This window comes from Rhinatrema bivittatum, chromosome 1, assembly GCF_901001135.1.
Source record: "Rhinatrema bivittatum chromosome 1, aRhiBiv1.1, whole genome shotgun sequence".
NCBI lineage: Eukaryota > Metazoa > Chordata > Amphibia > Gymnophiona > Rhinatrematidae > Rhinatrema > Rhinatrema bivittatum.
In genome coordinates, this window is record NC_042615.1 from 94,225,449 (window position 1) to 94,247,667 (window position 22,219).

At 44.4% G+C, this 22,219-nt stretch overlaps 1 protein-coding gene across 2 annotated transcripts in view; it reads right to left on the reverse strand.

The window, feature by feature from the left end:
• Nucleotides 1–22,219, reverse strand: part of SCRG1 (stimulator of chondrogenesis 1) — a 61,739-nt gene that overhangs the window by 31,690 nt on the left and 7,830 nt on the right. For both annotated transcript variants that reach the window (XM_029575913.1, XM_029575997.1), the window contains exon 2: nt 13,188–13,305. In XM_029575913.1, coding sequence (XP_029431773.1) covers nt 13,188–13,305 — 118 coding nt within the window. The remainder of the gene's footprint in view (nt 1–13,187; nt 13,306–22,219) is intronic.

Genomic DNA, 22,219 nt, shown 5'->3' on the forward strand with positions numbered 1-22,219 from the left:
GCAACCTATCCCACTGCCACTCAGAAACTTGAACCACCATAGCAGAAGAGAGTCGCCATTTCCATTAATTTGCAGCTAGGGGGTGCTACAGTATGTATGAGAGAGAGAGACAACATGTGAGAATGAGAGCCTGTGTCTGTGTGCGCGTGTATGTGTGAGAGACAGTGATAGCATGTGAGAATGAGAGCCTGAGTGTGTGTTTGAAGGAGGAAGGGAAGAAAACACGTGGAGAGAGAAGAAACAGAAAAAAAGAGACCCTGTAAAAGGAATTGGCAAAAGACCAAGAAAGGGAACGTGAAAAAAAAAAAGCCTGTGACCAACTGATTAGAAAACTAAGATCAGACAGCAAAGGTAAAAAAATAAAATAAAAAAATTGGAATTTTTAGTGATTGGCAAATGTTATCTTTGGGAATATGCAAGAATAGCACTTTCTCTATGCTGATCTCATGATGTATGAGATCAGCATGGAGGAATTGGAAGCCCTCCTAATTTTAATACTGTGGGGCCTGCACAGAGGAGGCAGCAGAATGAGCTTCAGTGCCAGTAGAAACAATCGGCACCTCCCTAATAGCCACGTGACAGCAGTGACAGTGGCAGCAGCAGAACCAGAGAGGCTCCGAGGTTGCTGGCAAAAGAAAGAGAGGGAGTCTGCCTTCAGTGTGTGCATTTGTATGAATGGGAGTCTGCCTGGGTGGTGTGTGTGTGAATGAATAGGTACCTTCCTTGGGGGTGTCTGTGTATGAATGGGTGCCTGTCTGGTGGTCTATCTCTGTGAGAATGGGTGCCTGCCTCAGGGTACAGGTGTGTATAAGAATGAATTGGTGCCTGCCTGGGTGTCTGTGTGTGTATGTGTGAGAATGAATGTGCGCATGTCTGGGGGGGTGAGAAGGGGGGGGTGGTGTGAGAGTGAATGGGAGCCTACCTGAGGGTCTGTGTGTGTGTGTGTGTGTGTGTGTGAGAATGAATGGGAGCTTGCCTGGGGGTGTGTGTGTCTGTGTGTGTATGTGAGTGAGCCAGTGATAGTGTGTATGTGTGTACGTGTACGAGAGATTTCGGGGAAGTAAGAGCTTGTGTTTGGGAGGTGAGGGGAGAGAGAGGATCATAGAGCCTGAAAGTGTGCCTGGGTCTGTGAGATAGGTTGAGGGTGTGTCTAAGAGCATATTTGTGTTTGTAATTGACAGTATATGTGTGAGAGAGAATGGACATGCAAGCGTGAGAGAGAGAGGATAAAATTTGTGTTGCCCCCAACCCCTTAATCCTTGGCAATCTCACAGTGACTGGAAATAGAGTTCCCAGGGGTTTTTTTTTTTCATCCTTACTAGTTTTAATTACTTGGTCTTATTTATTATGTGTGTTGTTTTGAAATATTTTGTTGGTGCTTGAGAAATTTAAAAAAATGTATATGATTTTAATAGAAGTTATTCTATTTTTTAGTAGTTTTTAAATATTATTTTATTAATATGGTTTTACTATTATAATTGATGCTTTGTGTTTCTTGATTTTATTTGTTTTATGAGGAATGGCGGTCCTGTTTTTCCATTATTACATACAGATTCTGGCTTCTTGGGGTTTCCATTTCCATTTTTGTCTAATTTTTGATCCTTTATTTTGTATTTGCTGAGGGTCTGTCTCTTTTCTGTGCATGTGACCATGATGAGAGATTCTGCTAGCGTGTAGTGTCTGTGTAGGAATCTATAGTAATCGGGTTTGTTTTGTTTCCTCAGTAGGTGGTGTATTGGTATTCTGGGACCCAGCGTAATATTTACCAGTGCTTTTTCACAGGTAGTGTTCTTGTTATTTGAGTTCTTGGAGTTACTACTGTTACGTTATAATGTTTGCTGTATGGATTTCGAGTCTCTTTTTGGCAGGGTTTTGTGTTAGTTCATAATGTGTCTGGCAATGGAAGGTGTTTGTGCTGCTATTACAGTGAGATGACACCAGAATTTGAAAATATTTTTGTAGGATTAGCTGTAAGAGAAACATCCAAGTTCCATTGTTAGAACATTTCTGTGGATGCACGGTATGTTACAGAACTGGAGGTACAGGATTTATATTAGTGACGACAAGGAGAATCGGATGATAGCAAGCCCTTTATTAAAATGCCCGACTCTGGCCGAGTTTCGCTCCCTTGCACAGAGCTGCCTCAGGGGCAATTCATTTATCCAGGACTTGATTTGATCAATGTAGAAGATATCAGATTGATTATGCCTTTGTCACAGATGAATTCTTACTCAGACTAATAGACTTTCTCTTATCAACATAGCGGTGCTATGTGATGCCAGCGTTGGAGTAAAAAATGTTCCGTATATAGCAAATTCAAACGGACCAGCCGTCCTTCAGCTAGTCAAGAAGCTTCTTGACTAGCTGAAGGACGGCTGGTCGGCTGGTCGGCCAGAGTCGGGCATTTTAATAAAGGGCTTGCTATCATCCGATTCTCCTTGTCGTCACTGTTACACAGCTCACTGGATCGGTTACCGCTTTGCTTTACAGGATTTATATTGACATTCTTTCCCTTCCTGTATACATTCCAGACTTCATTCTTGTAGCCATATAGAATTAGTTGAATGAGACCAGCAAATAATTTTAATAGTAGCTTTACTAGAAGTGTGAACTAGCCAGCTTTTTAACAACAAATATTTGTAATCAGTACAGTCTGTATTAGATTCAGAGGTTTTGCATGTGCAAACATTAACTCATAGGAAGCAAAACTAATCACACCAAGGGTTATTTTCAAACTGCTTGTGTTTTAGACCTGTACATTTGCACCAGTTCTCATAGTGAAAACACGTGAGTATGTTCACTTTGGGAGCTGCAGAAGGAAAAGGGGACAGCCCAACTCTACACCTCCTTTTCTTGTGGAGTGTTCTTTCAAATAAAACAAGTCTTATACTTCTGAAAATTAAAAAATATGTGCACGCCCAACCCCACTCCCCAGAAATGCCTTTCTCTGACGGTGGGTAAAACTCTGTGCGCGGCGGCACTATAGGCACACGTTTAACTGCATATGGGGCAGGGAATTTTCAAAGGGTTGGTTTGCTTTCCATGGGTGAAGCACTGCTTTTCACCCGCAGAAAATGATCCTCTGAGAGACCTAAATTGTACATGCGGTCAAGGGAGTGTTACGCCTGTCGGTCACAGATGGCTGTGACCACTCATGCTCACCTCCTTTTTTCCTGCACCGTCAATCCTAGGAAGAATGGCGGCATCCGCCAGCCACCGCCGACCTCCCCGGCGTCCCCAGGTCGGCGTGGGCACTGCTGACCGCCATCTTGTCTCAGGAATCACCTAAGGCGCGCGCGCAAGGGCCTCCTTTGTACACGTCATGGTGGGAATCTTGGGGGAGTCCCCTCCGGATGTCGTCAATCTGCTGCTGTACTTAAGCTGACCGGCCCTTTGCTTCAACGAGTGAGCAAGGAGTTCCCTCGTTGCTGAATCCACTCCATTCTTGGACTTCCAGTTCCAGATTCCTCTCTTGGCATGTGGACGCTCTGGGTACTCGCTCCTCGAGGGCCCTTCTGCGTTCCTGGCTATCCGCTCCTCGGAGGGCCTTCCTGCCTTGGACTACTACCTGATCCGCTTCTTGGGTCACTCTCCTGGAACCACCACTTGTGAGAACCTTACTACAGACTTCAACAATACTAGTTTTAGTGAAGCTTCTCTGCTGTGTAACCCATGCCTCGGGCCACTACCGTTTCCTCTTCAGTAGTAATTGTTCCATTATACCCTGTGCTGCAGGGTATCGTTGTACCAGCTACAAGATCCACTTCTGGGTTCCTGCATCTCAGTCTGTTTCATCATCATCAGTACAGTCATCATCTGAGGTAATTTCTACTCATCTGAAGGGACTTCCTGGCATACCCCACTGTGCGGGCCACTACTGGATCTTCACATCATTGGTATCACCCTGGGTATACCCCACTGCTCAGAACTGTACTTATTTGCATCTCCCGCTCTGCTTTTCCTTCCTTCATAATAAAGTCTCTATCATACAGTTGTGTCCTATGCTGCTGAGGCTGTGCCTACCAATGTTGAGACTCACAGGGCTCCTCCCTGTGGGCGGTGACATCTCTCATCTTGGCCCAGGGTTCACATCCTTACAAAAACATAACAGGGAGAAGCCTGCACCCTCCAACATGGCAGATCATCCGGATCCGTGCCCCATGCTGGCCACAGTTTATTAAAGTCCCTCTGTCAAAACCATGTTATTATAACAGTACAAGTTAGGAGGAAAGGGGAGGGGAGTGTTCACAGAAGCTTGTAAAGTAACCATTGGCAGTTATTATTATTCTTCTCTACAATCTAGCATTTTATCAGAAATCTGTTTATTGACATCGTACAGGAAAAATCAGAAACAGCCTAATACATATGGTTCATATTGTATCTGATACATACCACATGTTCTGACAATGTTTAACATTTCTCAAGAAAGAAAGTGAACCTGCTCCCTCCCAACCCCCCACTCTGCTGCTGAGACAGCATGAACATATACTATCCAGCAACAATCAGTAATCTATATCAGTCAAGATGTAGCTCCAAGCTCTATGTGGTAGAGATATGATGTAAGGCATCCAAGCGTCTATTGTTCTCTTCTTAAGCTGGAACGAGGAAGAGTGATGACACACATAGATTTCCATAACTAACAAATTGTGAATACTGTTGCGCCAGAGAGTTATGGATGGCTCATCTGGTTGTCTCCCTATCCGAAGGATAGTAGAGGTTGCCAAAATGAAAACTTTATTAATCCACAGTTTTTGTAGTGAAGTCCTAGGAAAGGATGTAGAAAATATGCCAGACAATGCTGTTTGAGGTGAAATAGGCAGGTGGAGATCACATATAGCACTCGTGCACAATCCCACAAAGAATGATCCAAGTGAGCAATTCCCTGATTACATTTGAGTTTAGCTAGGCGAGCTTGATGTTGTGAGATGAAAATCTATGGAGAATGTTATATCTTGTTTCTCTCATTAAGGTATTACAAGTGACAGAGCGGACAGCTGAAAAGCAAGCAACATAATCTGGAAGCAGGACTTGAGTTCTCAACTCTTGTTGCTACTTAGCCCATGCATTGTCCAAGGACCAATTCGTATACTTGTAGAAAAATGATGAATATGTTCCTCCTCATTAAACCAGTCCAGGAGAAATTGCCAGTTCGGATTTTGGAGATCAGAAACATTGAGGGTTTTGGCATAATGGAACAATTGATAATAAAAGATAAGGTCATTTGAGGACAACTGAAATTGTGTACATATATCAGGAAAAGACATAATAGACCCATCTGTTTGAAACAATTGACTTAAAAAAAAATTAACCCCTTGAGTTCCCAGACATGAAAATGAGAAAAACCCAGACCTGGAAGAAAGCTCACATTTCCCTGAATTGGTAAAAAAGGGAATGAGCAAGAATGCAAAGAAGAACTGGACAGAAGCCACTTCCATGTTTTGCGAAGGGGGAAACAAAAATTGAAGATTATACATATTGGGAGACAAGAGGAGAAACCTAGGAGAAACAGGAGAAATCAGCTGCGTATTTAGATCAATCTTCGAATAATCATTCATATTTAAAATCCAATCTCCAATATGCATGAGATTAATCACATGAGTGTATACCTGCATACCGGGTAACCCAAAACCTCCTTTGAATAGGTTTCATCATAATCTGCAGCCATACGACCTTTTAAGAGTAGATCCAGAGAGAGAGATATAGGTAAAACTCCCAAAACATATACAAATGGGAAAGAATAGTCATTTTGAACAAATGGATGTGGTCTATCAAGGACAGAGGTAAATGTAACCAAGCAGATATTGATTTCTCAGTTCTCTCTTGTAAATGAGAAATATTAAAATAATAAAGAGTGGAAATGTCCCGGGGAAGCCATACTCCCAAGTATTTAATTTGATCGCCAGCCCATTTAAGAGGAAACCTATCCCCCCCATCAGCAACATCCCAGATGTCAATCGCTATAGCCTCCGATTTATTTAGGTTTAGTTTAAAACCAGCAAGAGGGCCCTAATCTACAATTTGCTGTAAGGCTGTCGCTAAAGACCTAATGGGGTCTGTAACATGAATCAATAAATCATCAGCAAAAGCTGCTAGTTTAAAAGTTGTACACCCAAACTGTATCCCCTGAATACCTTCCGAAGAACTTAAAATCCTTAAAAGTGGGTCTAGGGAAAGCACGAAGAGTAGTAGTGATAAGGGGCACCTTTGTTGCATTCTCCTAGATAGCCCAAATTCCCTAGAAAATTCTCCATTGACAAAAATGGCAGCTTGTGGACTGGAATAAAGTGTATTGAGAAAGGAGATTAATTGGCCATGGAAACCTTACTTTTTGAGAACCTCAAAGAAAAACAACCAATTAACTGTCACATGCTTTTTCCACATAGAAACTAATAGAGAATTTAAACTCTTTTTGAGGGAAAGATCTATGAATGCCAAAACCCTTCAGACATTTACCATTGCCTGTCTACCCCTGACAAACCCCACCTGCATAGGCGAAATCAATCTAGGAAAAAAAGAAGACAAACGATTCACCATAATTTTTGCCAAAAGTTTGGTATCACAATTCAAAAGTGAGATAGGACTGTATGAACTAGGTAACGTGGGATCCCACCCCGGCTTCGGTAGAATCACTATAGTAGCCTTATTAGCCGTCCAACCCGTAAACATCTGATTGGACAGGGTTTCAAAAAGTTTACCCAGTGGCAGACAAACAGTATCAGCTAAAATTTTATAAAATTCTTTGGGTAAGCTATCTGGACCAGGAGATTTAGAAAGGGCAGAAGACTTTATTGCCAGTACCATTTCTGAAGGAGAAATTGGAGTGTTAAAACATTGCAAATCCTCCATACTCTAGAGATGTAAATCGGAACCGGAATCGGTTCCGATTCACATCGTTAATTTTTTTTTGTGCGGCCCGATCGCGGTTTTGTTTATTGGCTGCACCCGAGCCGATAAACAAAAAAACCCACCCAACCCTTTAAAACTGTTCCCTTAGCTTTCCCTACCCTCCCGAACCCCCCCCCCCCCCCCCCCCAAAACCTTTTACAAGTACCTGGTGGTCCAGTGGAAGTCCCGGGAGCGATCTCCTGCTCTCGGGGCCGTCGGCTGCCACTAATAAAAATGGCGCCGATGGCCCTTTGCCCTTACCATGTGACAGGGTATCTGTGCCATTGGCCAGGCCCTGTCACATGGTAGGAGTAATGGACGGCCAGCGCCATCTTTAAAAATGGTGCGGGCCATCCAATGCTCCTACCATGTGACAAGGGCCGGCCAATGGCACGGATACTCTATCACATGGTAAGGGCAAAGGGACATCGGCGCCATTTTGATTAGTGACAGCCAATGGCCCGAGAGCGGGAGATAGCTCCTGGGATCCCCACTGGACCACCAGGTACTTGTAAAAAGTTTTGGAGGGGGTTCGGAAGGGTGGGGGAAGCTAAGGGAACAGTTTTAAAGGGTCAGGGTGGGTTTAGGGATTGTTTTGGTGTGCCATTTGTCCCGCCCTCCCCCAAAACGATAAGAGAACCCCAGGAACAAAATTGTGGGGTTCTCTTATCGGGAGCCCCCGATTTCTGACGATTTTGAAAACATCATCCGATATTTTCAATCGTCCGAAGCCCGATTCACATCCCTACTCCATACACCCCCACAGCCACATATACACCCCCAACCCTAAGATACAAAGAATTGAAGAGGAAGACAGAGATCAAGTGGGACCTATGGCAATACAACAATAATTAAATTGGGTAGACTAGATGGGTCTTATGGTCCATATCTGCCATCATATTATGTTTCTCTGACCTGAATGGAGGCATCATAATCTCCTATGTACCTTAGCATTCTAAGGGCTCTCATCACTGCCTTATCACACCGTTTTGATATTTGAACTCATTAAAGATGATAGCCTCCATTCAATTCCTCACAACCCCTTCCTGTTTTCTTTAAGGGTATCCTCCAATAAGGGCGAGCAGGAAAGGGTGAAGATCAAAAGGGCTTCAATAAAAGAGCACCGTGAACAAAGGCATGGCTTAATAAAAGCAACGATAAAGAACGGCGAACCTCATAACGGCGATGAGATTAAAGGCCCATGCTAATAAAGATGGTGATGAATATGGGCGCCTCTAACAATGGCGAATTATTGCACATCAATAGCTTTTTATTTAGGGCACTACGGACTCTTGCACCGGCCCTGACTGGGGTGTACCAGGTGTGTGCTTTTGGTTACAGATGGACTTCACTCCTGAGCTCCTGAATCAGCCTTACTCTGATCAGTCAGAGGTAAGGCTCAATTGAAGCAAATCTCCATTCGGTCAGTATATAGGACAATGCTGATTATGGCCTCCTTTTTCAAGAGGATAACATTGTCATTATTGTCTCCCCCCTTCTTCTGCCTGTCTGTACTGAATAGAGAGAGACCTGCTGACCTCTGAAAATTTATTTTGAGAATAGTATCTTTCTGCTCTATGGAACAGATAACTACAGGTTCCTTCTCCCCTTGAACAACTCTTCTGTATGGGAAAGGGTGCCTTACCTGAGTCCACATTCACACAATCAAGAATGGGGGATAGCCTCATGAGGCGTTCATTCCCAATTAGGAATTCTTCACCGGGGCTTTTGGTGATCAGAATTGGGTGCTTCACTTTCATCTTCCCTAACTCAATGGTGAGCTAGGCCTTATCTCTGATCTCCATGGGCGTTCCTCCATAGGCCCTGGGGCCATATCACACAGGACTACTCTTGGAGTGGACCTTTCCTCTAAGGAAGCAGAGAGCTTGTCAAACAAGGGTGACCTTGGAACCACTATCTAGAAGACCCTCACAACTGAATACATTTATATTCGGATGGGGATCATGTAGCAGAGTCCCTGAGGTTTTAATTTTCCTAAGAAATATTTGTGCTTCCTGATAGAGTCCATATCCAGAATGGGGGCAGAGCTCTTGTGCGGCTGGATGTCACCTAATACTGCAGAGGTGTTGGTATTGGTGGTTTCAAACAGGGAAGAATCTTTGGCACTGATGGTAGAGACCTGGGGAGAAAAAACATGATTGATTAATCACGGTTTGCTAGTAGAGGGCCCAGAGGTACTGGGGCCCTCTTGCGGGGGTGCTAGGCCTAGTGCTGCTCTTAGATTCTCCAGACCTTTTCTGATTTTTCTGGAGAACCTTCTCAGGCATAGTGGGCCTACTGTGCCTTTGGCTGCTGAGGTTCTGGAGGGCATCCTTCAGCTCTGCCAGGTGACTCTCCAGAGATTGCCACTGATTATAGTTTTTCCTACGCCTCCAGTTACAGTTCCTTCAGGGTGAAGCCGGATCACTGGGGCCCTTTTCTGCATTTCCTGCCAGGGCAGCAGATTGTTCCTTGGAAGGAGGCTTCTTGGGCCTGTCAGACTTGGGATAAGAAGATAGAGAATAAATTTCAAGGCTCATAAATGGACTATGAACTATGATAGACACCTGATTTCATTTCTCTCTTTTCATCTGTATTTTGCTCTCTTGTGGCAGTTTTTCTTTTGTGGCAAATGACATGTAGCTTCCTCTACTAGGAAACCTAAGGGAGCCACCCTGTGGAGATGTAAGCAAGCTCTAAGAGTGAGGTTCTATAATGTGACCTTGTTAGCCCTCGTGTCACAAAGCTCCCCGTAAAAGACAATTTGCCTTAGGCGTGGGCTAAAAGCTCAGGGCCTTTTCTTGGGGCCACATGTCATTTGTAAGCAGCCTGTTGTGCCATAGCATTTTTGGCATCAGTCTCAACATGCTCATTGAGGGTGGGCTTAAATATTTCTAAAGAATCCTTAACCTCTACGGGGATGCTGGTGATATACTGTCGAGCTTCTTCACTAAAGCTCCAAGGGAGGAGAGCTACCTGGTCTTTTTCAGAACAAATTCCTAATACGCTAAAAACTTCATGCAAACTGGCTAGGTGCTGCAGAATATCTGAACCTTTTTTTAGGGATCCACTAATGTCCCTCTAGTGTCAACTGGTGGTAAGTCAGCCTGGGTGGTAGCTTCAGATCCCCAGCCCCTGTTAGTCCCTCTTATGGGTTGATTCACTCCCCTTCTGGGAAAACAGAAGGGGCATCCCTCCCTCCTCAACCCAAGTTGTGAAAGGGGAAGCAGAGGCCTGTGCTCCATGGGGAGAAGCTGCGGCTGTGTCCTTGGCTTGGCCCCCATGCACTAAGTTTTCCTTTTTGTTCTCAGGCTTCTCTTGGTGTCTCTTCCTTCTTGCTGTCCTCAGTGAAATATGGGGGAAGGGACGAGTCCTGGGCTGCACCGGGATATTCTGATTCATGCCTGCTTTGCTTTAGATTAATGGGACCTGTCATTTCTTTCAATAAATCAATCATGTTTTGGGACAGCTTTAGCATTGGGATTCTTTTAAATTGGCTGATAGCTCCCGTTTCTCTAGTTTTAATTGTGAATTGGCTCTGTGCAGCCCCTCTATTTTGTTCTTACTTTGAAACAAGTTTCTCTATAGCTGGCTGAACAGAGCTGTATGTTGATTGTTTTGCTTATGTGAGGAGAGCTGTCTTTCCTCCTGAGCTTTCACAAATATTTTAATTTCATTAAGATCTTGGGCTAATGCTTTCTTTCTTGCTCTGAACAACTCCATTTCAATGCTGTGAGCCTTTTGTATGTTCCTCAGGTGCCCTTCAGAGCTCTGCGTTTTCTTTTCTGTGATTTGCTTTTGAAGATCTGATAGCTGTTGTTCTAAGGTATTTGTTTCATGATCAGAATCTGGTTTTCCTACGCTAACTGCTTCTGATCTCTCTCCTGGTATACACAAGTATTTATGACTTCATTAACTTCAGCCATTAGCTGGCTAATATCTTTCTCCACTATCTGATTTAGTGATGCTAGGTGTGATTTATCATTTTGTAATAATTCTCTTTTTCTTTTTTTTTTTTTCTCTTTTTTTTTTTTTTTAAATTTATTCTTTATTGAATTTTTTAAATCATTACAAAGAAAAGACTTTGCACAGAAATTCTGTAACATTATTTTCAACCTAGAAATACAATTTAAGACATCATCTAGTGTTCAGACCACTAACATTTTGAAAAAAATAATAAAAATAATAGAGGAGAACCGGGTCTTTGGGAGTTACATAGAAAGGATATCAAGATATCTAATCAAATAATAAGTCACTCCTAAATATTTACCACACTTTCATATGATCTGGATATCTAGCCCGTTCCCTGGTTGGGAGAGGAGGTTGTAAAGGCCACCTTCCTAGAGTCTATGAAAACTCTAAGTTGTTCCGGGGCATAAAAAATATATACATCTCTATTCAAGGTAACCACCCCTTTGCAGGGGTATCTTAGAAGCAACTTTGCCCCAAGAGTATTCACTTCTTGTCTCATAGTAAGGAAGGCCTTTCTCCTTTCCTGAGTAGCTTTGGATAGGTCTGGGAATATTTGGATTTTTTGACCCATAAAACTTTCACTAATATGTTGAAAATAACACTTCATAAACAAGCTAACTTCCATTTCTGTAACAAAGGATATCAGTAAGGTCGCCCTTTCATATATTTCTGTAGAAGATTCTAGTAATTCTGTCAAGTTATTTAAATCAACTTGTGGTGGATTACCTTCCCTATTTCTGTTAAATGGGAGAAAATAGATTTTATTTATACATGGAACCTGATCAGATGGCATCTTCAAGACTTCTAAAATATATCTCCTTAAAGTCATTCGGGGAGATTCCCCTATTACTTTTGGGAAATTCAAAAGTCTTAAGTTCAACCTTCTAAGTTTGTTCTCGATGAATTCCACTCTTCTGTTAGTTATTTGTTTATCTTTTATTAACACTTGACATATATCTTGAGACAATTTTACTGCATTTTGTAATTCCACAATCCTGCTTGAATTTTCATTAATTCTTACATCGTGTTCCTGGGCTACTTTATCCAATTTCTCAGACATTGAATTAAGCTGCCTCGTAAGCCCTTGAAAACGTGGGCTATATGAGGCTACTAATTCCCAGAGAGAGTCTAACGTCACCGGGCCTTCTTTAATTGGATCAATAACCGCAGCTTCACCTTGTGCCCCTATTAGATCTTCCTTTACTATAGATCCACCAGATATTAGTTGTGGTCTTTCTCTACCTTGAATAAGGTTTTGCATTGTAGGGGACCCCCCGTGGTGCAGTATTGAACTCACATGCTCGGCAGTTGTACCCAGTTCCTGATTCACTGCATCCACACCCTCCAATTTGTTCACTGGACTCACCGGTACTGTGTGCAAATTTGTGGTCGCAAGCGGCGGAGACTGACCTGGAGCAAGTGGTATCCTCAGATCTGGAGGGCTCAATGATGTTTCCCCGGACAAACGCGATGCTCCCAACAGCGCATCATCAATGGGGACTTTGGCGGCGCGCCGGCGGCAGTGGCGCGCCGCTTTCGCGCCGCTTTTATGGCGCGTAGGCCCCGCCTGGTGACGACGTCAGGGTTGAGCGGAGGAGGTAAGATGATATTAGCGGGAGGTTCCTCACCCACTGGCTCTCAATCCGGGCTACAGCTGCCATAATTCTCTTAATAAATGAAAAGTTGTGGTATACTCCACTAGCATCTTAATTGTTAATTTAGATTCACTAACCAAGAATTTCAGGGTAGATACAATAAAGTTAGTGACTGTCCCTAATTGTAGGTGTGTGTCTGTTAAATTCTCATATACCCTAGATATTTCATGCTGGACATCCTCTTTATTAGTATAAACATGTGTGATTCTCGCTAATGCTTGTTCTTCTAATTCTGGTAAATCTGATAGCACATTCAAAGTCATGTCTATGGATGGGTGTGGTCTATTCTATCTCAGTGGAACCTCCAGTTATTTGTAGGAAAATATAAGGGTATTCTATTTCTGTGGATTGCTGCCAGCTTTCTCTCCCATCTCTTGTCTTTCTCTGTCTCTAGGGGAAGAGGCAGAACTACAGAAACTGACCTTACCTCCTATATTATATGTAATATGAATAGTTTGGAAATGGACACTGCTCTCTTCTGAATTAGACTTTTATTAATCAGATATTTCAGGCTTAGAAATTAGAATAAGATAGACAACACTTGCTTCTGCAACACAGGCTCATACTTAGTAAAGCTCTGCATCATTAGTAAATTGAACATATCAGAGACTTTGGTTTGCTTAGAGTATGTTAATATGTAATTAGCCAACTAGCCCCATAACTTTAGGAGATTACCTTCAGTTTTTCCCTGGTGCAGTCTCTGTAGTTGGAGGTCTTGGAGAAGGTCTCTGCTGGAGGAGGCATACTTTCTGGGCCCCTGTTGCTTGAGGGACGAAAGGTCTTTGTCTGAGCCCTGGAAAAGAGAAAACAGGTTTGACACAAACAGCAGGGCTTTCTTATGTGCAGACTTCCTGGACCCCATAGTTCATCAGCCTTGTCACAGGGAGGGGCAGGGGATGATGGCTCAGGCACCATCTTCAGATGTTAATGGTTCTTCTTTCACCATCTGCCTCCTTGAGCCCTCTACCTGGCTGCTTTTAACAGGCAAAGCATGAATATGTAAGAGCTCATGGGATGGACATGATTGTTTCTTCCTTTCAGACTGCTGGTCCTTCTTTTCCTTTGGGAGGGGGGGTCACTGCTCCTGCCATATGGTGACTCTGAACTAGAGTCTGATCTCAGTCCTGTAACCTCTTGACCAGAGAGCTGCCCTGCTGTGTCAGCATTTTTCTGTGAGCTGACTTGATAAACTTGCCCTTTGGATAGGCTGTTTTTTTGTCTCCAGGCAGATTTGGGCTGTTTTTTTAGTCTGGGACCTATCCCATACACCTGGGCAGCTTAGCTCTTTGTTTGTGGAGAAAATCCCCATTTCTTAAGTTAAACAGGCAGATCAGATAACTTGGGCACATATCATTATTCTGGTCAGAGTTCTTCATCTTGTTTTTCTGCTGAAATATACATTTCAGTGACCATCATATGAAGTCTATGAACCTCTTATGGGCATCACTATTCATATTGGGGCAGATTTTAAAACCTACGCACGGGTGCAGATTTGTTCACTCAACCCGGTGTGAACAAATCTACGCCCGATTTTATAACATGCACGTGCAGCCATGTACATGTTTAAAATCCAGGATCGGCGCGCACAAGGGGTGCACAATTGTGCAACTTGCGCGTGCCTAGACACGCAGCCTGCCTCCGTTCCCTCCGAGGCCACTCTGAAATCGGCGCGACCTCAGAGGAAACTTTCCTTCCATCCCCCCGCACCTTCCCCTCCCTTCCCCTACCTAACCTGCCCCCAGCCCTACCTAGAACCCCCCCTTACCTTTGTTGAAGAAGTTACGAGTGCCAGCCGGTGGCCGGCCCATGATCCTGGGCAAAGCGGCAAATGGCCGCTGTGCCTGGAGGCTCAGGCCACACCCCACCCTGGACCGGTTTTTTTTGTAGGGGTTTATCTTATTTCACAAAGTGTTTGGCAGTGGAGGGAGTGTATTTTGTTGTCACTGAGGTGACACCAGAATTTGAATATATTTTTTGCATGTCCTAATTCTGTTCTGTACCAATTACAAATCTTCTTATGATGATGGTTATGATTATTGATGTTTTATTGTAGTTATGATAGTCTCTGCATTTTTGGAAAGAGTTTTCATAAAAGAATACATTGATTTTTGTTTTACTACATGATTGGATCTGATGTTTCTGTTAAATGTTCGATGTGTATTTATGAACTGCAATAAATATAAACTAAATTAATACAGATTAATAGGGTATTATTAATGTTGGTAAGTGCTTGAAATAATAGAATTAAAATATTTTAAAGCATCATCATGATGAGACTACTTAGAAATTCATTGTCAGGTATACCCTGAGGCATTATTTATCAATAAGCGTATAACTAGTAGGGCCTAGACCTGTTTGTTAACTGCCCACATATTTTAAACTTGGGCCCCCCAAAAATTCATTTCTGCCTATGCAACTGTGCTTGAGGGAATATTATGATCAGTAAGCTGATGCTTATTGTTGTTAACATAATTTCCTTTATCTAATTAAACTGGTATGGAAAACTGTTGAATTAAAGTAGAAAGACCCTTAATTTATGGGTGTTACGTGGGTCAGCTATACAGAGAATGTTATGGAGGAACATATATTTTGCAAAGCTTAGCAAGTCAGTTGTTTGCTATAAGTTGCTAAAGTCTTATGATATGATGGTGAAATTGTGTTGAAATCAAAGAAATAAGGTTATTGTGGATCTGCACCTAGACCAAACTTTGCTGTTTGCTAAAATGAAAAACACCACGAGGTATTGCATTAGTATTGCTACAAACACCCAGCATGAGATGGCTTTCAGAATGGAAGGCCTAAGGACACTTCACCTTAAAGCATGAAATGGCTGATGAGATCTAAGATGGAGGAAAAAAGATATTGCTTTAGCTTTAGGGCATAGGTATATGGAATAATAAGTGACTGGGTGAAGATTTTAAATGAGATCCATGACTGGGACCAACTGTATGGTAGCAACTGAACATTAGAATATGATGCAAGGAAATATGTAAGAATGTTGCAACATGTTGATTGTTTTGATATTGTTGCGCTCCTGCATGCAAGCCTAGCCGTGAGCAGGCTCTTATTTATTTATTTTATTTTTTTAGATTTTTATATACCAGTGTTCCTATATGAAATAAAGATCACATCGGTTTACATTGAAACAGAACATGAAAATTGCCAAAAGGCATTACATAGAACAAGGTTATGAAACTTGGAACAGTGTACATAAGTTCAAAATTTAACAATAACGTTGTAACATTGATGACCAAAAGATAAAGGAGAAAAAAAAAAAAAAGACTTAAACAATTAAGTTGACAGGTCTTATTGAGCATAAAAATTATAACGTATAAGTGAGAAAGTCTCAAGTGTCCTGCAGCAAGAGATTAGATACCGAAGTAGGTAGTGGTATGGAAAATGGGGGTTTGTGAAGAAGATATGTTCTTGCTGGTTGGAGGGGAAAAAATGATGATCATGGTCCTGGAAAAGCTTGGCTAAAGAGCCAGGTTTTAAGTTTTTTTTTTGAATGAAGAGTGGCAGAACTCAAGCCGAATGTCTGGTGGGAGCGCATTCCATTGAATGGGGCCTGCTGTAGATATGGCACGTTTATGATGCGAGGATTTTGTTGAAGGTACATTGCGGCCCAGAGGCTGCCGTCTTCGCAACTCCTGCGGTTGGCCGGAGGCCGCAGCCTATCCCTTCCTTCACGGCATGGAGCCACTTTCAGCTGCCTTCCTTGTGGCCTGGAGGCCACCGCCATCATTGCTGACGTTTGTGGCATGGAGCTGTCATTCCGCCTCCTCATGCGGCCTGGGGGCCATCCTCTGGCTCTCCTCCATGGCGGCAGGGAGCCGCCAACATCGCTGGGCCTGGTTGTGGCCTGGTCCGGCTTCTGCTCCTCTTCGCGGCATGGATGCAACTCTCCAGGGTCCTGCTTCTCTCTCCTAGGGGTGAGGCCGCGTCTCTCTTCCTCATTTAAAGGGCCCATGGCTGGATATGCCCTGGACCCCACCTGGTACTCCTCCCTGGGCGTCTCCTCCTTCAACCCTGTATCAGGGCTCCTCAGTCAGTTCCTCCTTGCCTTGGAAAGGGGCTAGCCTCCTCTGGACTTCTGCTTCCTGCTCCTGCCCGGCATCTCTCTTCTTCGTGGGATCCCTCATCGTCCATGTTCCTGGTCTTTCCTCTGGATGTCCTTCGTCTCATCCTGTCGTCTGTCATGTTTCCAGATGTGTCCGAAGTCCATCGTATCTCCAGTTTTCCTGATCCAATTCTGAATCTGAATCCAAATCTGAATTCTGATGTCTCTTCCTGATGTACGTCCCGTCCAGCATCTGCCAAAGTTCCATGCTGTCCTGTCCCTGCATGGTCCACGACCAGCCCGGTTAGGAGGATCTTCCACCTCCGTCGTCAGTCCACGTCCATGGTCCGGAGCCTTCCTGATGTCCTTGCCTCGCTCTTCCTCGCTGCCCTTCATTGAGTGTCCTGGAAGTCCGATGGGATGTCTTGAGCCCTCACCGTGGAGGCCTGACGTTTTTAGCTTCCTCTGATGTCTTGGACTCCAGCTTCGCCTAGCCTCCAGCGGATTGTGCTTAGTGGATAGCTTGAGGGCCGATCTGGCCACTGAAGCCTCCTTTCCGGCTGTGTGAGTTAGCGTGCTATCCGGATTCCACTCCATCCTGAGTTTTACTTGCCTGATTTTAGCTTGTCTTGCTTCCTGTGTCTTCATCTTCGTCTGCTCCAGAGTCCTTGTCTTCGTCTACTCCAGAGGTCTCATCTTCATCAGCTCCTGGCCTTCGTCCACCTCTGCCTCCTGTCTGGCCTGCCGCCTCTGCGTTACCCAGTGGCAGGTCCGAAAGGGCTTGGAGTGGTCGGAGGACTACTCAGAGACCAACCTTACGTGGTTGGCCTCCCGGAGGCCATGCAGGTCGGCAGGGGCCTGGGCTTCCGGTCTCTGCCCAGACCAGGCTCCATCTCAGCTCCCTCGGCGCTTCCTCGGATCTCCTCTCCCGGTTCGCAGAGGTCCGAGGGCACACTCCACTCGTCCCAGTGCATCAGGTTCCCAAGGCCCTCGAGCGCAACAGATATATATTCAATGAAGTGTATGATTTATATAACTGATTGTAAGTGCTTAGAGATTCAGAACAGCTTTAGTGATTGCCACTGATTCTTTTTTTTTTTTTATATATCTTTCATAATAAATAAGAAAAGGGAAGTTGTAGTCTGATGTGAAATTTTCCTTTTAAAAAGCCCATAACCTTTAGTTGTTTTCCTGGAGCACCTGGTACCAGGGGTCTTTGCTCTTAAAAACGGCCCATTTTGGTAATAGGAAATGACAGAATCTCCATAGTTATAAATTGTGGACTGGAGCTGGTGTAAATTCTCCAGTTAAAAGAAAGAAAGTTCTAACTCTCTTAGGGAAATTGAAAATGAAGTTAACTTTCTGACAGAAGACTTTTCTTTCAGATTTAGAGCATATTAGATTAAAGTGAAAATGGGCTCGGGTTTTTTTTTTTTTTGATCTGATACTACAAAGAGCTTGTAGGATTCCAACATTAGTGCATAAAAATGAACCATTCTAGTGGAAGAAGTCAATTCTTATCCCAGAAGGCTGATTTGTGATAATACTGAGGATGTTGTCTGGGAAACAAACTATTTTGGCCTGATTACCCTTAATAAGTATACACCTTTTTGTTGGAATTATTGGGCGGAGGAATTACGGTATTACCTGTCTTATAACTAAGCAAAAAAAAAAAACTCAGCAAAGAAAGAGTTGACTTGGAAATCAAACTAAGTCAAACTAAGAGGAACATGATTGTCAGTGATAGCTAGAGAAGAATTTATTCATCTACAGCAGGTATTGAATAATGTGGAAAAACAGAGAGCATATTTATCTTTGTGGTCCGTAAAGCATAGATTTTTTTTTCTATATGGCAATAAATCAGGGAAGCTGCTGTTGCGATTCGGCCCGTGGCTGGAGCCACGAGCCTCCTCTTACCTTCGCGGTCCGGAGGCCACCGATGTTCGCGTGTCCTTCCTGCAGCTGGAGCCACCCCCGGACCTCTCGCGGCAGGAGGCCGCCAACATTCCCCAGACCTTCCAGCGCAGCTGAGCCGCCGCTGACGTCATTCCTCCATTCCGCGGCCAGGAGGCTGCAGTCGCCGCTCCCAAGCGGCCCGGAGGCTGTGAAGCCGCTCCCACCTCCGTGGCAGGGGCTGCTGACATCATCATCTTCTTCACGGCCAGGAGGCTGCAGTCCCCAATGTCCTCCACAGCAGGGAGCCATCCTCTGTCCATCCTGTGCGGCAGGGAAGCCACTTCCCATGTCAGGGCCTGCCTGAGGTCTGTTCCTCCTGCTCCTGCACTTCTCAGCGGCACCATGGCCACTGTCCAGGGTCCTGCACCACTTCCTCCTTCCTTGTGTCCTGATGTCTCCAAGACTTGCTGTTCCTGATGTGTCCTGATGTCTTCGTCTATGTTCCCGAAGTTCTTCCTCCAGAGGTTCCTGAGGCTCTGTCATCCTATCCCTCATGGTCCGTGACCAGCCCGGCTGGGCTGAGTAGGGCATGTAGTGGCCCAGTGGTCCGCGACCGCCCCTGCTGGACTGTGTAGGGTGCTGGCGGGATTCCTCCATCTCACGGGGCTGAAGATCCTCCTCGTCCATCATGTCCTGATGTCCTCATCTCATTCCAGGTTCCAGATTGAACCCTAGTGGCCATCTTCAGCCCAACTTCAGGATTCCTTGTTGCGTCTTCCACGCTGGGTCGGAGGTTTTGTCCTCCATCTACTGACCTGTCAGGTGCTTCGATCATGCTGGGTCCTGAAGCTCCGTCCAGGACGTCGCTACTGGGAGTTGTCTGGATTCCTTCTGTCCAGATGTCCATCTTCTGCTCTCGGATTCCTTGTGGGCCGTCGTCCATCCTGTGCTCGTTGCTGCTCTTCAGTGAGTGTCTGCCAGTGGCGAGAGGCCCTCTGCTCTCCTGGAGTCCCGGACTTTTATCTTGTCTGCTTTTAACCTGTCCTAGTCATCGTCACTCCCTGACGTGTCTTCATCAGCTCCGCTGTCTTCAGCATCCACGTTCAAGTCCTCATCCACCTCTGCCTCTTGTCCGGCCTGCCGCTTCTGCCGTTACCCAGCGGCAGGTCTGAAAGGGCTTGGAGTGGTTGGAGGACTACTCAGAGGCCAACTTTGCGTGGTTGGTCTCACTGAGACTGCGCAGGTCGGCAGGGGCTTGGTCTTCACTCCGCTCCCAGACATGGACCTGTCTCACCGCAAGGGCACACACCTCTCATCCCGCATTGGGGAGCGCCCCCTAGCGCTCCCTTCCATCCCAGTGCAACAGCTGCAGGTGCTAGCTGGATAAATAAAAGTATCCATAATGAGTTCAAAATGGGGATTGGCCCACTCAATCCTAATAAAGTGAATAAATTATTACTGTGCCGATAGAATAATGAATAAGCAGATAGATTTGCACACCATAGTGTGGAAATCCAGAAAACCCACCTGGCTAGGTGTGCCTCCAGGAGAGGTTTGGAAACATTGTTTTAAAAAATCTTTTTTTTTTTTTTTCAAGGAAACTTTCTTGAATATGACAGGATTTTTTGAGTACCTTGTGAAGCTGCAAAGTTGCAGACCTTTGTAGTTAAATTTGTAAAGATAAACTACTTGGGTAGTTTCTTTTTGAAAATTAACAAGCGCAAATTACACCTGCTAAAAGCACCTGTGCCTTTTGCAGCTTCCGGATGTGAGGAAGCAGAGGGAAGGGGCAGAAGGAAAATAGCTTGCATACTTCTGAAAATCCCTTTCCCCAATCTAGATATGGAATGTATGCTATGGAAGCCCAGGTGTATGTAAGGGAGTGTCCCTTTTTTGCTCCTAAGCAGTAGTGTTCCCCTTATAAACATGTCAGTCGTGGCTTTAGCTGGTCTGAGTGCCCTCAGTGTGTGTGTCTGGGGTTCTCAATAGACCCTGCCCTTAATGTGATGTGATGCTAGGGAGCTGTCTCTTCAGAGAGTGGTGCCAGTGGGTCTATTCTTCCACAGGGAAGGATGGAGAAGAAAAGAAATGGTTCCCACTCAGGGAAAGTGGCTAGGATCTGAAGGACAGGTTGTCCGGGCCTTACTGAGAGGAAGGAATTCCAGGAGAGGAGAAATCCTGGGAGTTCCAGAAACTTCTAAAGGAAGAATTGTTCCTGGAGAAAATCAGAGGAGCCCTGAGATGAAAAGGATCCTTAGAATCTATAGGACGAGCGTCCTGGGAGATTTCAAACATAAGCCTGCCTAACCATGAAAATCTGCAAATGCTTGCTAAGAGAAAATAAAGAAAGGAAGGAACAGAGAAGATAAGAGATGTCAGCTACCCAAAAGCTACTGGATGGGCCCAGGGTAGAAGGGTACCTTCCCAGAAGATCTTACCTGTTTGGGGAAGAGTGTGTGAAGAGACTAAACTGATCTGGAGTTTTTGTTACAATTTTGGCCTCTGTGGCTGTCGGAGCGCTATCAATTAGTACATTCTATTGGACTTTGTTTTCCCAGTTTTTCAATAAAGACTTTAATTTGAACAATACCTGTGGCAGTGAAGACTAGTGCTTTGTGGTGTTTTTAGACTGGTGTGTAGAAAATCAAAACCCTAACATCCTTGAAAAGACTGAACATTTCCCCCCATGCAGGAACTGTGGGAGGCCATGGGGCCTTGGGTAGTCTGGGACTGGGACGGGGGCCTCGTAGGAGGGCAGTTTTTTAAGCAGTCCAGTTTATCTGGGTAAATTGCCCTCTTTACTGGGATGTGTAGAATTGCACGGTACATTATGCACAAGTGACAATGTATCTGAACACGTAGAAACTGTTCAGAACATCCTTGCGGTTCTCTCCAAGGTGTTAGTGGTTTTTAATATGTAAAAATGTTCAGAATGTGATGAATTAAATTCTGTTTAAAGCAGTGGCAGATTAATCCAGTCTGATGGTCATTTAGCTCACAGTTCTGGCTTTGTAAGTGCATTAGGAGATGGGTGATTACAGTCATAACTGCAAATTCTCAGTGCAGCTAAATGTAACTGCTGTGCTCCCCTGCCCTGTATGATTCTCCACCTTCTCTGTAGAAAGACTGATAAATACACTGAAAGAGCTGTTTGTGTCCTGCTCCACAAAATGATAGAGCCCTGTGTGATGAATGGATCAGTATAAGGAAAGTTTGCTTTCAGAACCACAGTAAACTTCCACTGTATAAAATTATGTGAAGAGGACTGTGAGCCTTGTTGAAGTGGGAAAGGTGAGCCAAGTACTCTTCTTACACACATGCCTTGTGGTCGGCCAAAGAACAGTATTAGAGGTAGCGTCTTGCAGTCTTAATAAGAAAAGTTTCTGGATAGTTCTTCCATGCAGGAAGGATATACTTGGTTTCTCCGATGAAACCATCTTTCTTACCCTGTAGAGTAGCAGCGGTCAGGCCTTTAAACCTTTTAATGTATGCCCAATACGGGGAGTAGGAAATCTCACTGGATGACTGCTGTAAAATTAGAAACAGAGGTATTCAGTTGGGAAGATGACTTAGTTGTTTCTAGACTCTCCTAGAGGCCATGTACATGGACCAAATGTGGGCCTGAAAGAAAGAGGAACTTAAAACTTAGTGGAGAAGAGTGCCTGGACTTTATCCAATGCCATGATGTAAAGGCACAGAGGAGAGAAAGTGGGTAATTATGACCTATTCCAATGCTGTCTGACCCTAGTTT